The sequence below is a fragment of the Zonotrichia albicollis genome, chromosome 7, assembly GCF_047830755.1.
Source record: "Zonotrichia albicollis isolate bZonAlb1 chromosome 7, bZonAlb1.hap1, whole genome shotgun sequence".
In the NCBI taxonomy this organism is placed as follows: Eukaryota; Metazoa; Chordata; class Aves; order Passeriformes; family Passerellidae; genus Zonotrichia; species Zonotrichia albicollis.
In genome coordinates, this window is record NC_133825.1 from 19,783,570 (window position 1) to 19,797,284 (window position 13,715).

Here is a 13,715-nt window from a genome sequence, read left to right on the forward strand (position 1 = left end):
CTCTGCCCTTTCCCTAAAATACACAGGGAGGAAGTTTGTAAACCAGCTCGACAACAGTGCTGGAATCACCCAGATTATGATAATTAGACAAACAAAGATCAATACTAATCCGCTCTAAAGCCACTAATTCTCAATCCATGTGACTTTCAAGCACCCACATCCTGCAGCTTTCCATTTTGCAAGGGGAACCATTGCTCTGTGCTGCATTTCACCCTAAAGATATCCCATGTCACTGGAAAATGAGGTCCTGTGACACCTGCCAGCTCCAGCTTGCATCACTGCCAACAAACCAAACACAAAGCACAGCCTGCAGAGTGTGACAGTCCCTGAAAACCTTAGGAATCACCATTAGTCCTACTCCCAAATATCTGAGAGTCTCAGAGATGAATCAGAAACTTCTGGGGTTGTTTTAATTCCATTTTTGACATTGAGGAAAATTAATAACTGCCTTTGCTGTCCTCAAAAGGTTTTAAGAGCTTCTTAGCACCGTGCAAAGAACTTCCTAGGAATGGAGCTGTGCTTTGGAAAGGGAAATCAGGCTGTCCAGATAATCCTGAAGAGTTCACAGGGACACAAAGATAACCTGGCTTATTCAGGTGTTGTCATCAAAAGGTATTATGGGCTGCGAGTCACTTTGTACTGCAAGAGCTCTTCACTGTAGTGAAAAAACATTCCCAGCTCCTGGGATAGAACTGGAGATCAAGGCAGGCTCAGAAATCTCATAATCCCTGAGTGGTTTGGGGTGGGAGGGACCTTAAATCCCATCCAGTGCCACCCCTGCCATGGCAGGGACACCTTCCACTGTCCCAGGCTGCTCCAAGCCCCAAAGTCCAGCCTGGCCTTGGGCACTGCCAGGGAACAATTCCTAATTCCCAATATCCCATCCAGCCCTGCCCTCTGGCACTCTGAACCCATTCCCTGTGTCCTGTCCCTCCAGTTGCTGTTGCAGGGTCCCTCTCCAGCTCCCCTGTGTCCCTTCAGGCCCTGGAAGGAGCTGGGAGGTCTCCACACACCCTTCCCTTCTCCAGGCTGAGCATTCCCAGCTCTCCCAGCCTGGCTCCACAGGGAAGATGCTCCAGAGCCCTCAGAAACCCTCTCTGGACTTGCTCCACAGCAAGTTTGCTCCAACAGACACCTGCCTGCCCTGATCTGAAATTCCAGTACCAAATGTTTTTATTTGCTTTTATTATTTTTATACACTGCACACCTCTGGAAGATACCTAAGGAACTGCAGGGAGCAGCAGGAACAATTTATCTCTCTTGAAAAATCCTTCAGCAAAGGATTATTATCAAATGCAAAGATTGTCATTTTGCACTGGTCCTTCAGATTTCATATTTGTTCCAAGTTAAATATAAAATTAGGAGAAGAGAGGCATGTTTTTGCTGTTTTGAATTTCTTTAAGTGGGAAATATGCTAATACTCAAATCACGAGGACAAATACAGCACAGATAATGATTTTTTGTCTAAACTTGTTTAAATAGCTGAACAAGCCCATCCTTTAGGACTTACTGATGTCAATTTATATTCAATTTCTGATTCTGATTCCCTGCAGTCCTTGGATTTGGAAATATCTGTACAAACCCCACTACATTCTGCTGCTGATTATGTCACTACAGTGGCATAGAGAGAACACATCGCAATTTCTTGATATCTTGAAGCTGCTTGCCCTGATCTTATCCCTTCCTATTATTGTACAGATGTCAAATTCATGAACACATTCTCTGCTACAAAATTATCAAATAATCAGCCCACTTTTTTTTGGTTTGCTTTTGATCAATTTTAAGACACTGAGGTCGATGATAATGAATTGTCAGAGGGTAAATTTGTGAAATTATGTCTCTGTGGTGATAATAATCACCTGCACTTCTAACATTGAAGAGGTTGGGTCTGAGTCCTCCCAAGCCTCACACAAACGGTGTAGAGGATCAAAAATTGCCTCACAAAAATGGTGTAGAGAATCAAAAAGCGCCCCACAAAAAAACACACTCCAGGAAACTTAACCTAGAGCCCTGGTGATCCTAGTCCTAATTCCAGCACATGAAATTTCTTTGTCCAAATGACTTATTTTTCCAACAACTTCTGAGGGCAAAATTTCAAGCAAACCTTCCCTCACCATTACCATCAGCCCAGATATTTCCAGCTGGTGACAACCTGCTCAGACAGTAAAATTCCACCACAACAGAGTATTTTTGTAGGTCTCTTTCAGACTAGCCTTCAAGCAGGACTTCATTTTGGCTTCAAAAACACCAGTTTTAGGGTGAAGGAATGAACTCCTTACCTGTATTCATCCTGTGTGAAGCGTGGGATGACTGAAGGCTGCAGCACCACAATTTCCACCATGGTGGTGTTGAACTTCACTGGGTCCCCATCATCGTAAGCAATGACCACCAGCTACAAACAGCACAAGAAAATCAGGCTCTGACTACACAAAAGAACATTCTTCATCCTGACTTCCAGCAATTCTGGTACTTGCAGGGGCTAAAAAATCCGATGTGATTTTGTTTTGCTGCAAGTCACACGCGGCATAAGAACAAAGCATGGAGGGAAAAGGTGACAGCCTTTATTCCTGGAAAGGGCTGTTAAACATTGGAATGGGCTGCTCAGGGAGGTGTGGAGTCCCCATCCCTGGAGGTGTCCAAGAAACCCCTGGATGTGGCACTCAGGGCTCTGGTGAGGATTGGTCACAGGTTGGACTTGGTGATCCTGGAGGGCTTTTCCAAACTCAATGATCCTGTAACTCCCAATAAAACAGGAAAAGCCCTGGGTGACAATTATCTGTTGCTGACATTAATATCTAGAACCAAGGGCTCACATTAGAATAAAAAAAATTAACATTACTTCCCATCCACCTCCAAAAAGTCCTCTGCAGAAAAGAGATGCTCTAAGCTCAAACATGGACAAGACCAAATTACCTTTACTTAAATAAGGCCTGTTATAAATATTTTGATTTTTAAAAACCTTTTCTCTTGTCTATTTGATGATTTAATTCATGATTTTGTGTTGGCACAGGCAGGTTAATTTGCTTTTAGCTTCCCATGAAATGTGCTTGTGTGCGAACTCCAGTCCACTGAAGAAGGAGCAATGGGCATTTTTCCAGTTTTCTCCCTAAATTTTTTCCTCATTTCTGGAGGTTGCTACATGAGACAGGTCTGCACCTCCTTCTAGCAGAACATTTTCAACTCATTTCTGCCAGTCCAAGCTATTCCAAAATAACCCTTTTTTTTTCCAGCCAGTATATTGGGAAAGTCACCAGCTCAATGTGTAATTGCAGAAATTATCCAGATGTTAAATGGTGACTGGAAAAATTCCCAGAGGGTTCAGCAGCAGACCCAAGCCCAGTGGTCTTGAAGCAAATACCAACTCCAAGTGTTCCCATCACTGATTTCTGGAGTCTTCTCTGTGTTTTTTCCCTAAGAATCCACATTTTCTGAAAAATAATTCCCTGCTGAATGTCTCATTTACTGGCCTGATATGAAACAGTGTGGGAGAGATCCCAGTTTTGGAAATAAGTACTAGAAGTAAAATAAGTACTAAGGAGCAAAAACAACAAGTGCAGCAACAGAAAAGTTCCACTCCTGGTGATGGTAACCAAGAAAAAAATCCTCTCATCCCTTAGATTTTATTATATTAATAAGAAATTTAAAAGGACTTAAATTAGCACTGTCCTAAACCAAGGACTGCTCCAGCTCAAGCAGCCCTTGATGGGACACTCAGGAGTGGAAAACAGTGGACAGCTTTATTCCTCATAATGGAAGGTAAGCAAATAAACCTCTCTTTAACCCTCATTTAAGAAATAAGTAACTGAAAAAGGAAGAAAACACTTTAATGAGTGTAAGGAAGTTTCCAAGTTGGGAAATTACATCAAACCCAAGATATTATGGAGAATTCTTTTTTCCCTAGTGAGCCACTTCTATCTTCATTTTTTACTACGCCATGGATCTTAAAGGGCAGATGCTCTACTGCTTTAGGTTAAAATCACACTTTTATCCACACTCATTCACTCCAGACTCTTCAGGACTAGTGACAACAAAATGGGAATTTAGTTTTCCTTAAAACCAATGTTTTTACACCCCTGAACAGGAATTTCTGAACTACCCAGTGGTGCAGTAACTTTATTTACAAGACATCTTGCTGTTCTTATAAAGTTGTCCCCAAATTCTCTCCAAAAGCCCTATTGAAAGTGAACTTGGGAAAAATGAAGGTTCCCCAAGGTGCCTCCCTGTTTTCCCCACCCTCCTAACAGGTGCAACCAAATCCCTTCAAGACATTCCTGAAACCACAAAGGCACAAAACACATGCCAGGAGAAAAAGGTGGAAACAAAGGAACAAACAGAATTGAAATTTTGCATGGAAATCAAATGAAAGGCTGGATTTGATCTTGGAGGTCTTTTCCAACCTTAATGATACTGGAGTATTTCTATGCAACAGAAAAAACAAAGGAGAGTCATGATGGTGAAAGGAATTCCAGCAAATCCAGGGAATTTTGAGGCACTGCAGCTGAATTTGTACCTTGAACACTGTGCTGGGCTCTTCATTGAGGTTCACTCGGGTGACGACACGTCCAGAGTTTTCCTCCACATCAAAAATGCTGGCACTGTAGGGAAACTGGACAACATCCACCTTGTAGCGAACCAGACTCGCTGGGGTGCCCTGGAAGGCAAAAAGAGGCAAATTGGAGATTTCTGGGCTTTTGTACACCTCCTGAAGGATTAAAATGTAACATTGGTAAGGCCATCACAAGCAAAACTTGCTGTTTGTCTTCCTCAAATCTGAGCAACCCTTCAATTCCCCCCCCAAACACCTTCCATGACACCTGAGAGGTCCAGGAGGAAAAATCACCAGAGGTTTGGAAAGAAAAGGGCTGAATCCCCACCTACTTAAACCCAGAAGTGTTTTATAAAAACTGAAATTTTTAAAGACAAGATGGGCATGGCTTAAGGCTGGTTAAAATACGTTTCAAAAATATTTTGACTTGATATAAAACTCGTTTAAGGAACTTAGCAGTGGTTAAAGAAAATGCTGTTTTGCAGATGGATTTTAAGCAGTTCCATAAGGAACCCTCCCCATAGACTTAGTTCCATAAGGAACCCTTTTCTTTCCATAGACTCCAGGGGAACTGGATCTGCTCTCTTTGTCTCCTGTAGGGTTTTGTCTCTGCAGGGTTTCATTTCCAGCAGACACCTGGTTCGGTGAAGTCCCTCATGAGAACCAGAGTTTGGAATGGGAAAACTTCTCCCAGCTACTTGTAGGATGTCTCATCTGCCTCTTCATCCATGCTAGGGGTTCTAGGACAAATTCCCTCTGATTATATTTGTACACTAATATCTGAATAATGGTTTTCCAGCATGCCAAAGTCTGGTTATGCAGAGATTTAGGACATTTTACAAAATTCCAATGAAATTATTCCCAAATATATTTGGGAGTAGATTCAGATTTACTTCTGTCCTACAACATCATGATTTAATTTTCTGTTTGCCTCTGAGTCTCAAGCTCAGATCAGGCTTTGACCTTTACCTTGTGTTTAAACAGCCAAAACATCATTAATGGTAGATGGCTGATTTTTACCTTTATTCAATGATGTGCTTTGTTGGGATTGGGAATATATTCTATGTCCCATGCCAGCCACAAACTACATGGAAACAGAACATTTCCTTTTGTAAAAAGCAATGGAAATGGCTACAGAAGTGATTTGAGCTCACTAAATGCTATCAATGTTTTGCTGATCCAACACAAGTCATTTGAGCATTGCCTCTTGGAGCTCTCCAAGGAATTCCAGCCTGGGCAGGGTTTATGAGGCCATCAGCAACTTTAATCATCCCAAATGGGGTCTGCCAGGCATGTTCCAGTGGTTAGCAAATTAATAAATGGTTGTGTTCATAGTTAAAAGCAGTTCACACATGCGGCAGAGGGCAAATCCTGGAAAAAGTGAGAAATTTCTGGGATCACGGCATAGCAGAGTTCATTATCAACTTTCCCTCTGGCATTCCCTGCTTCAGTCATTTTTCTTCAATGTTATAATTAAGAGCAAATTACCTGCTGAAATCCAGCCTATTTGGGCTCGGAGAAATGGCCTTAAACTTGCTTGGAAGACTAAGAATCCTCATCATCATTAAAGCTCCTCACACCAGGTAATTTGTGATTAAATAAACAAAAATCTCATCAGGTTATTGTTGTTCCTGATGTGATTATCAAGTACACTTTGCTCCTGTCACTTCAGAAAAATAACAAAACCAGGATTTATTTTTTATTTATGGCATTTTGGCACTGATGTAATTAGAAAAATCTCCAGAGAGATTTCCCAGGGAAATCTATTTAGAAGCGAGTTTTAATTATCTGAAATATTAATCATCTTTTGCCTCTGTTCTAAATTAATTTAGATGCATTATTATGTCTGCAGCAAAACTTGAATCTAGCTGATAATATTCCCAAATAAACCACAGAGCAAGGATTGTGCTTGGCAGGAACCACATTCATTCTCTCCAAACAAAGTTTCCCTGAGATTCAGGACTAACATAAACCTTTAAAAAAAGCTCATCCAGCTCCAATTATTTCTTCCATGGCTGCATGATTCCTTAAAATTCCATTTGCTCGGGGAAAATGCCGTTTATTTCTGACACAGAAATTAAGGTCCCTCCCAACCCAAACCATTCTGGGACTCAAACTGGTTACAGACACAACATTTCTTGGCCCAGGAAAGAATGGGGAAAAATGGATTTTGCTTTCATTTGAAGTTGACAGGTGAAGATCTCAAATGTGCCTGGATTTCACCCCTAAGGATCAGCATGGCATGGCAGCATCATTAACACAGAGTTAATTTCCATGTAAATATCCATATATTATCTCTATATGTAGATTTAAACTCAAATCTGAGTAATTTGTAGAATGAGGAATTCAATAAGGAAGTTTTGTAAAGCTAGTTCCATGGAAAAAAATTAGAAAGTGGCGCTAAACTCTCCAAATTTACAAGTTTTTGTAACTTACTTTTGTAACTTACTTTTTACTGGTTTTTGTAACTTACTCAAAGCAACCATGGAAGATAGGGCAGCCCAGAGCAGGTGGATGAGTTTGGTGGGTCTTACACCAGTTCAGGGTTGGGAATGGTGCATTCGTGTAAATTCACCTTAATTTCATTTATATAAACCCTAAAATTTGAAGGATTTTACTCTTTATAGTAGGTAACTCAACCAGAAGGCTTGAAATTCTGAATTGCTAAAGCTGGAAAGTCTGAATTTTAAACTCTCACAAAAAAACCCACCAACTTTTAAAGCCTTGAGGTAAAATGACTTGAGGAACTCCTGGAATTTGCAGCTTGTGTCCCATATCACTGAAATTCCACAGGAAGAGCTTTTAAAAGATCAAGGTCTGGCCAGCCTGAAAATGGTTTTACCTCCAATTAAAATGCAGTGAAATCTTTAATTGAATATCTCATAGCCTGTTACTTTTAGTGAGTGCATGGAAGACAAAAAGGACAATTACTCCCAATTTGACAAAAGAGCTCCACTGAAGGAAAGCCTCAGGAGGTGTTGGGAGAATGGATAAAGCATTAAATGGGATGTTCTGGAGCTCTGGAAGCTGGCTGCTCATTAAAATTAGTGTTCTGCATCTGTTTCTATTAACATTTCCAATCAAAAAAAAAGGCAGGATATCGAAGGGAATTGCCCATGGCAGAAATGGATAAAAGCTTTTACAGTGATAACCCATATCAAAAAAGGGATATACAGGAAAAACAAACACTCCTTTTTATGTCAGTCTTGGGAATCCCCTCTGATAAATAAACTGAGCATTTATCAAACAGCTCCTGGTGCTCTCCTGCCCACATTTTTGGAGGATTAAGAGCTTTGAGACCACTCAGAACCATTTTTTCATCTCTCATTACCAGGCCACTTCAGTGAGGCATAAAATGTTCAGCAGGAGGAAAACTCTCCTTGTCTCCAAGGGACTTATCCAACACTAATCCAGGCTGATTTCTTCAGCTACTAAGGATGATCTAAATGCCCAAAAAGGAGATGGTTGGCAGTAGGTGCTGGCTGGGACACTGGATCCTGTGCCAGCAACATCCAGAAGTGCAGGTGACTGAGCCAGGTGCTGCCTTTGCCCAGAGTTTGGAATCTTTCCCTGAAAAGGCTGGGAAATATCTAAGAGAACCCAAATCTGAGCACATTTGTGTTAACTAAAGCCAAGCAGGACTTGAAATGTTTTCATAGAGGTGCTTCTCCCGCTTTACTCTGTTCAGGTGAGACCCCACCTGGAATTCTGATACCTCCCACATAGGAAGGTCATGGAATTGTTGGAGAGAGGCACCAGGATTGTTCACATGGAAAGATGCTTGGCTGCCTCAACAATTCCTGTTGCAATGTGCTTAAAATCAAGGCTTTTTATTCTTGTAAGGTTTACCTGTTATTTAGAAAGAACTGAAGCTGTTTCCAAGCTTTCCCTTGGCAGCCATGGCTCTATTTTATCCTCATCATTCCCTCTGGCCAAATTCTGTTGCTTTTTGCTCAATATTTCATGCTTATACCTGGAATTAGGTAGAATTGCCTAGAATCTCCTCTGGGAAATGCAGTGTGAGCAACTTGAGGATGCACCAAGTAATTTGAAAAATTATTTATGTATTTATATAAATTGTTACTCCTTTAAAAATTAAAAAAAAGAAAAAATCCAGTGTTGGTTGTTCCAAACAACCAAAGCACAAAATGTTGGTTCACCAGATTTCATGGAAACAAAGTTTTCAGGCAAAACTTCCCAAATTTCAATGACCAGAAGGATGTTTCAAGTTTATAACACATGTAGAAGTAGCTCTTAAAACATAATTTACATTCTCAGCTGCTGCAAATAAAAAGAGAATTTAAACTAGAAAAGAAAGGAGCAACTGGTAAGAATTTAAAGTGACATTTACTCAAAACAGCCCTGCAAATCATGCTGTGGCCTTTAGAGAAAAGCTCTGGGTTTTATGTTTTAATTGACATTTCACCAAGGACCTGAAGAATAACTATCAGAGGTCTCTGATGCCTTCAGGCCAAGAGGTTTTGACCACTTTGAAATCCACAGGTCGAAATAAAAACATTACAAAGTATCTCTGAGGAAGTGCTTGACTCTGGCACAAATTATTTGTTTTAACTGAGCAACTCTTTATAATAATCAGAAATTTGCAGGGTTTTAGCTGCAAAACCCATCCTCTTATCAACAGCACATTCTCATGATAGCCTAAGGTTTTAGGCACCAGTTAAATTAAGAAAATCCCACATTTTCACCCTCAGATTTGTTCATATGGATACAAATGGAAGATACACAGAGTTGTAAATAGCTCAGTGTGTGAAGGATTGATGGGAGGATTTTTAAAATACAACCAAGAGATGCTTTCATCTCCATCTCCAATAAATGAAGTTCTGTTGGATTAATTTAACAGTAAAAGCTCACTTTTACCCCTATAAGCTCTAAATTCCTAATTAATTTAGGAAATACCCACAGAAAACAACATCCTAGGTGTCTTTCACCGTCTTGTGCTTCACCTAAATTAATCCTTGTTTATTGAAATGGAGAGCCCACCTCCACTGCCTCCATTCCCAGCTCCTCCTCCTTCCCCCAGAGCTGCTCTTCTGCTCCTGGAAAAATTCAAATTTGCCTTATCTGCAAAGAGAAATCCCACACAGGTTCTGGGCCTTTCCAGCTGGATTCTCACCGCATCCATATTCATTTGACAACGTTGGGATTTGCTGAAAACAATGCTTGTCTCTGAGGAGCTGATTAGGTCTGAAAAGCTTTTATTGCAGATGATGGAAAATTATGGCTGGGCTTTTATTCTGGGTATGGGAATTACATATATTACTTGCAAAATAACAACAGGAAAAGTCAGGCTTGGAGACTTCAAATTAGTTGGGCTCTTATAAACAGTCATATTTTAAAGCTAGAATTATTTTTTTTAATAGATACTTATTTCTTTCCCTGAACTGATAAAATAAATGCATTAGTACCCTGCAAATAAGTTTCCAACAGGTTTAAATCCCCCAAACCACACAAGTAAAGTATTGATGATAACTAAGAATATTCCATCTCTTAAGGCAAGTTTAGAGCAAGGTCCCCTTGCTGAGCAGAGAAAAGGCTGTGTGCTTTTAAACCAAATTTCCAGTGAATTCACATCAAATACTTTGTGACATCATTTAATGTCAAAGCCAGCTTCAAATAAATAAAGATTTTTATAGTAGCACAGGCTGGCTCAGTAAGAAAAGGAGCCATTTATGCCTGGTAATTTTACTTTTAAAATAAAAAAAGATGAGGGACAAAACTACCAGCCATTATTTTAAAATAACAAACCCCTTTCCAAACCTCCTTTAAAAGCTTTCCTCCACAGCTGGCTGACTTTTATGGCCCTTGCATTTATTAGAGGCTTCAGGGTAACTTCATTTTAAAATCTTCATAAACATCAACAGGTGTTCATGTGATAGTGACAAAAAAAGGTACAAAATGTTCAGTAGGGTTTGGGGTTGTTAAATGAAAAATGAAATAACTTTGCACTGGAAATGCTGATTGCACAGGACTGAGGATTATAAATGCCCTTAATCAGAACTATTTTCTTTCCCCTCAGTGATCTCTTAGTCTTCAAAACTTAAGACACAGCAATTATAAAATGGAGCTTTTATCAGAATGGGCAAAGACAGCCCAAAATATCTCATTTTAAGGCAACAACATTTATTTAATGTTAAATAGAAGCTGCCCAAGCCTCAATCATACCACATTTAGCTAAGCTGTACCTGATTTGTGTCCAAGCACTTCATCAGCTTTTAACGTGCAGGCCACATTCCCCCTGAGGATTATTCTCCTTCTTATGCCAAACACTGGCAATTAAAAATTAAACCTGGCTGGTAGAGCAGCTCTGGATTTTCCTGTCCTCAGAGGATCATCTGGCCACTGATGTTCACCAGGCTCTGATGACAAAAATTGACATCAAACTTCAGAACAGGCCATGAGTCAGAGGTGTGTGCCCAGTTGTGTCACTTGAAGGCTTCACCAGGGAGCAGCAGCAAAAAACAGGGACAAAAATAAACTTTATTCCCAACTAAATGCCCTGGGCACAAATATTGCCTGTGGAATGTGCAGCTGGGGAGCTCGGCAGTCCCACACCAATGTGGGATGGCTCAGCTGGGACTGTGACATCAAACAGTGCCAACCTCACCAAACTGTGGGTTCTCTCCTCTTGAACCAGCCCAAAGACAGGCACAGCTCCCCTTCTGCCTGTTCCTCTCACTCTCTGAGGCTGGATAAAGAGCTTTCCTAAAGCCTCCCTGACAGCCAGGAGCTGCAGCATTGATTTTCCAGCTCCAGCAGGCAGCTTGGAAATGCAGCCTGTCCTGAGCAGCAAAGCCAGCCTGACATGAAACAAAGGTAGGAATTACTCCTCTGTGAAGCTCCTCATGCTCTGAGTTGATGAGAGAGCAGGGGCACTTCAGAGGGTTGGATTTTGCTCCCTTTTGGGTGTGGAATGTTGAGAGAAGCTTTTCCTTACCGGGGGATCCCGATCCTCAGCCGAGACTGTGGTGATAACGGTGCCCTTGACGGCATCAGGAGCAACCATTCCCCTGTAGAGCTTCTGGCTGAACTCTGGAGAGTAATCATTCATATCCTGCAAAAAACACAAGTCACAGTTTAGCTCTGGAGTGTTTAACAGTTCCCTGCTGTCTGGGGACTTGCAGGGGCACATTTAACATTTCTATAATTGTGAAACTCCTTTCTAGGGAAAGCAGTGGGGTGGTTTGCTATCAATGGACTGGAAAATTCCTATTCCTCTGGTAAAACCTTTAACCACAGAAAGCTCTCACTCAACACCCGATTCCAAAACCAAAAATCCAAGCTATTTTATTGCTAAAAAAAACCAGAATGCAACCTCTATAAGGCTACAAGATATCACAGCCCTAAGGACATCCACAGCTGTGAAAAACCTAGAGGAGCCTCACCCAGACCACAGCACCTGCTCTGGGCCCAGGATCCCATTCTAGTCCTGCCACAGGGATGCCGAAAGATTCAATGTGCATTTATACATGATAGAGTTTGGTCCTGGAGTTCCAGCAAAATTCCCAAGCGTTTTTGTTGAGTCTCTCCCTCCCTCCATAGGGATTGCCATTCCCAGGCTCTCCCAATTCCATTAACCCTGCACAAAGGGAGGGGGGAAGGTGCCAAAGATTCACAGAAGAACGGATGTGGAACTGCTCAGCTGAAGGAAATTCTGCAGGAAAACACAGCCCCACAAGAGAACAGAGCAGAGAATTCCACACCACCTGCTCCTGTGGCAGCAAGCTCGGCTCATTTTCCAAAAGGAATGAGCTGCTCTGGCTTAGTGGTGTTTGTTACCTCTAATATCCAATAAATTAAGGGGAAATAAGATGTCCTTTGAAAGATAAAAGGACACTTGCACAAATTCTTGTGCCTGAAGTAGGCAAGGATACATAAATATATGTCTATATTTGTATACACCTAAACATATCTCAAATATTTTGCAGGGTCATCCAGAGTTGCTTCTCTTTGTGTGGATATTAAAAATAAATTCTGGTTTTTAATTTTCCTTTTATAAAATAAAAGATGATGTCTACCAAAACACTTTTTCCAATAAAAGTTTATTCTCCTGTAGAAAGTCTTTAGGTTTGTGGTATATTCAAATCAGACCAGTGTGTCACTCATTTAATGTAGTGTGTTATTAACTGGGAGATGTCACTTGGTCCAGTGACAGAAAGGTGCCCCTGTCCATGAAAGGAGATGGGCTTTAATGTGCCTTCCAACACCAACCATTCCATGATTCCATGGGAACCTGCAGGCAAAGATTGGACTCCAAGGAGAGCTTTTCCCAAAGCACTGAAGGAGGAGGAAGAGGGGGTTTAACACCCAGGTATGAAATATTTCCATTTCCAACCTAGTGGGGCACAAGTATGAAAGATCCCTTGGTGTCCCCATAAACCAAAGAACCATAAATATCCCATGTACAGTGACATTCCCAAGGCTATTTTATGCTGGGAATGCTGCACCTCAGGGAGTTTTCTGTGTTTGGCCTGTCTGGGAGCACCTGGGTTAGTACCAGTGCATTACAGCAAGAGACTGCCTTAATGAGTTTTAAATTACATATTGATTGCTCCTTAGTGCCTTCCCTCCCTTCCTGCTTTGTTTCTCCTCTTTGCCATTCCCAGGTGATAGTCACACTTCCCAACATTTTTGTTCACCATTTTCATACTCCTTGCAGGCAGGGCAGGGTTTGTTTCCTACCAATCTTTTTTTCCTATAAATACCGGCCTTGGGAATGAGCTGTGTCCTGCTCAGAGAAGGAGGAATGTGCTGGGGAAGTGGGATCCCTCCCAAATTGTGTTTTTTCTGCACTTCATCCTTGATCTTTGTCCAGGGGAAGGATGTCAGGATCCTGCAGTGCTTTTGTGCTGCCCCACTGGAGCAAGAAAGAACAAAACCAACAAAAAGTGGTAGATAAAGAGTATCTCTGGTAGGGAGACAGCTTTGGGGGTGTTATGCTTTGCCTTTTGCTCTGTTTTGTAAATAAAGCTGTATAAAAATAGAATAAATCTGCAGCCAGAGAAGCAGTCACACAAAGGCTGCTTTGTAGTTATCTGTAAATATGTTATTAGGTATTATATACGTAAATTTGTTATTACCTTACTGTCAAAACAGGCAGCCCAGGTATTTCAAAGTGAGAAATATGGAGAACCCATTTCCCAGATTTCCC

At 41.2% G+C, this 13,715-nt stretch overlaps 1 protein-coding gene and 1 long non-coding RNA gene across 13 annotated transcripts in view; one reads left to right on the plus strand and one right to left on the minus strand.

Moving 5' to 3' along the window:
* The window catches only part of PCDH15 (protocadherin related 15), a 630,962-nt gene that overhangs the window by 75,297 nt on the left and 541,950 nt on the right, over window positions 1-13,715 (minus strand). For all 12 annotated transcript variants that reach the window (XM_074544551.1, XM_074544552.1, XM_074544553.1 and 9 more), the window contains 3 exons: window positions 11,502-11,618; window positions 4,511-4,651; window positions 2,280-2,392 (listed from right to left, as the gene is read on the minus strand). In XM_074544551.1, coding sequence (XP_074400652.1) covers window positions 2,280-2,392; window positions 4,511-4,651; window positions 11,502-11,618 — 371 coding nt within the window. The remainder of the gene's footprint in view (window positions 1-2,279; window positions 2,393-4,510; window positions 4,652-11,501; window positions 11,619-13,715) is intronic.
* Window positions 1-13,715, plus strand: part of LOC141729673 (uncharacterized) — a 112,208-nt gene that overhangs the window by 13,456 nt on the left and 85,037 nt on the right. The gene's annotated exons all lie outside the window — the stretch shown is intronic.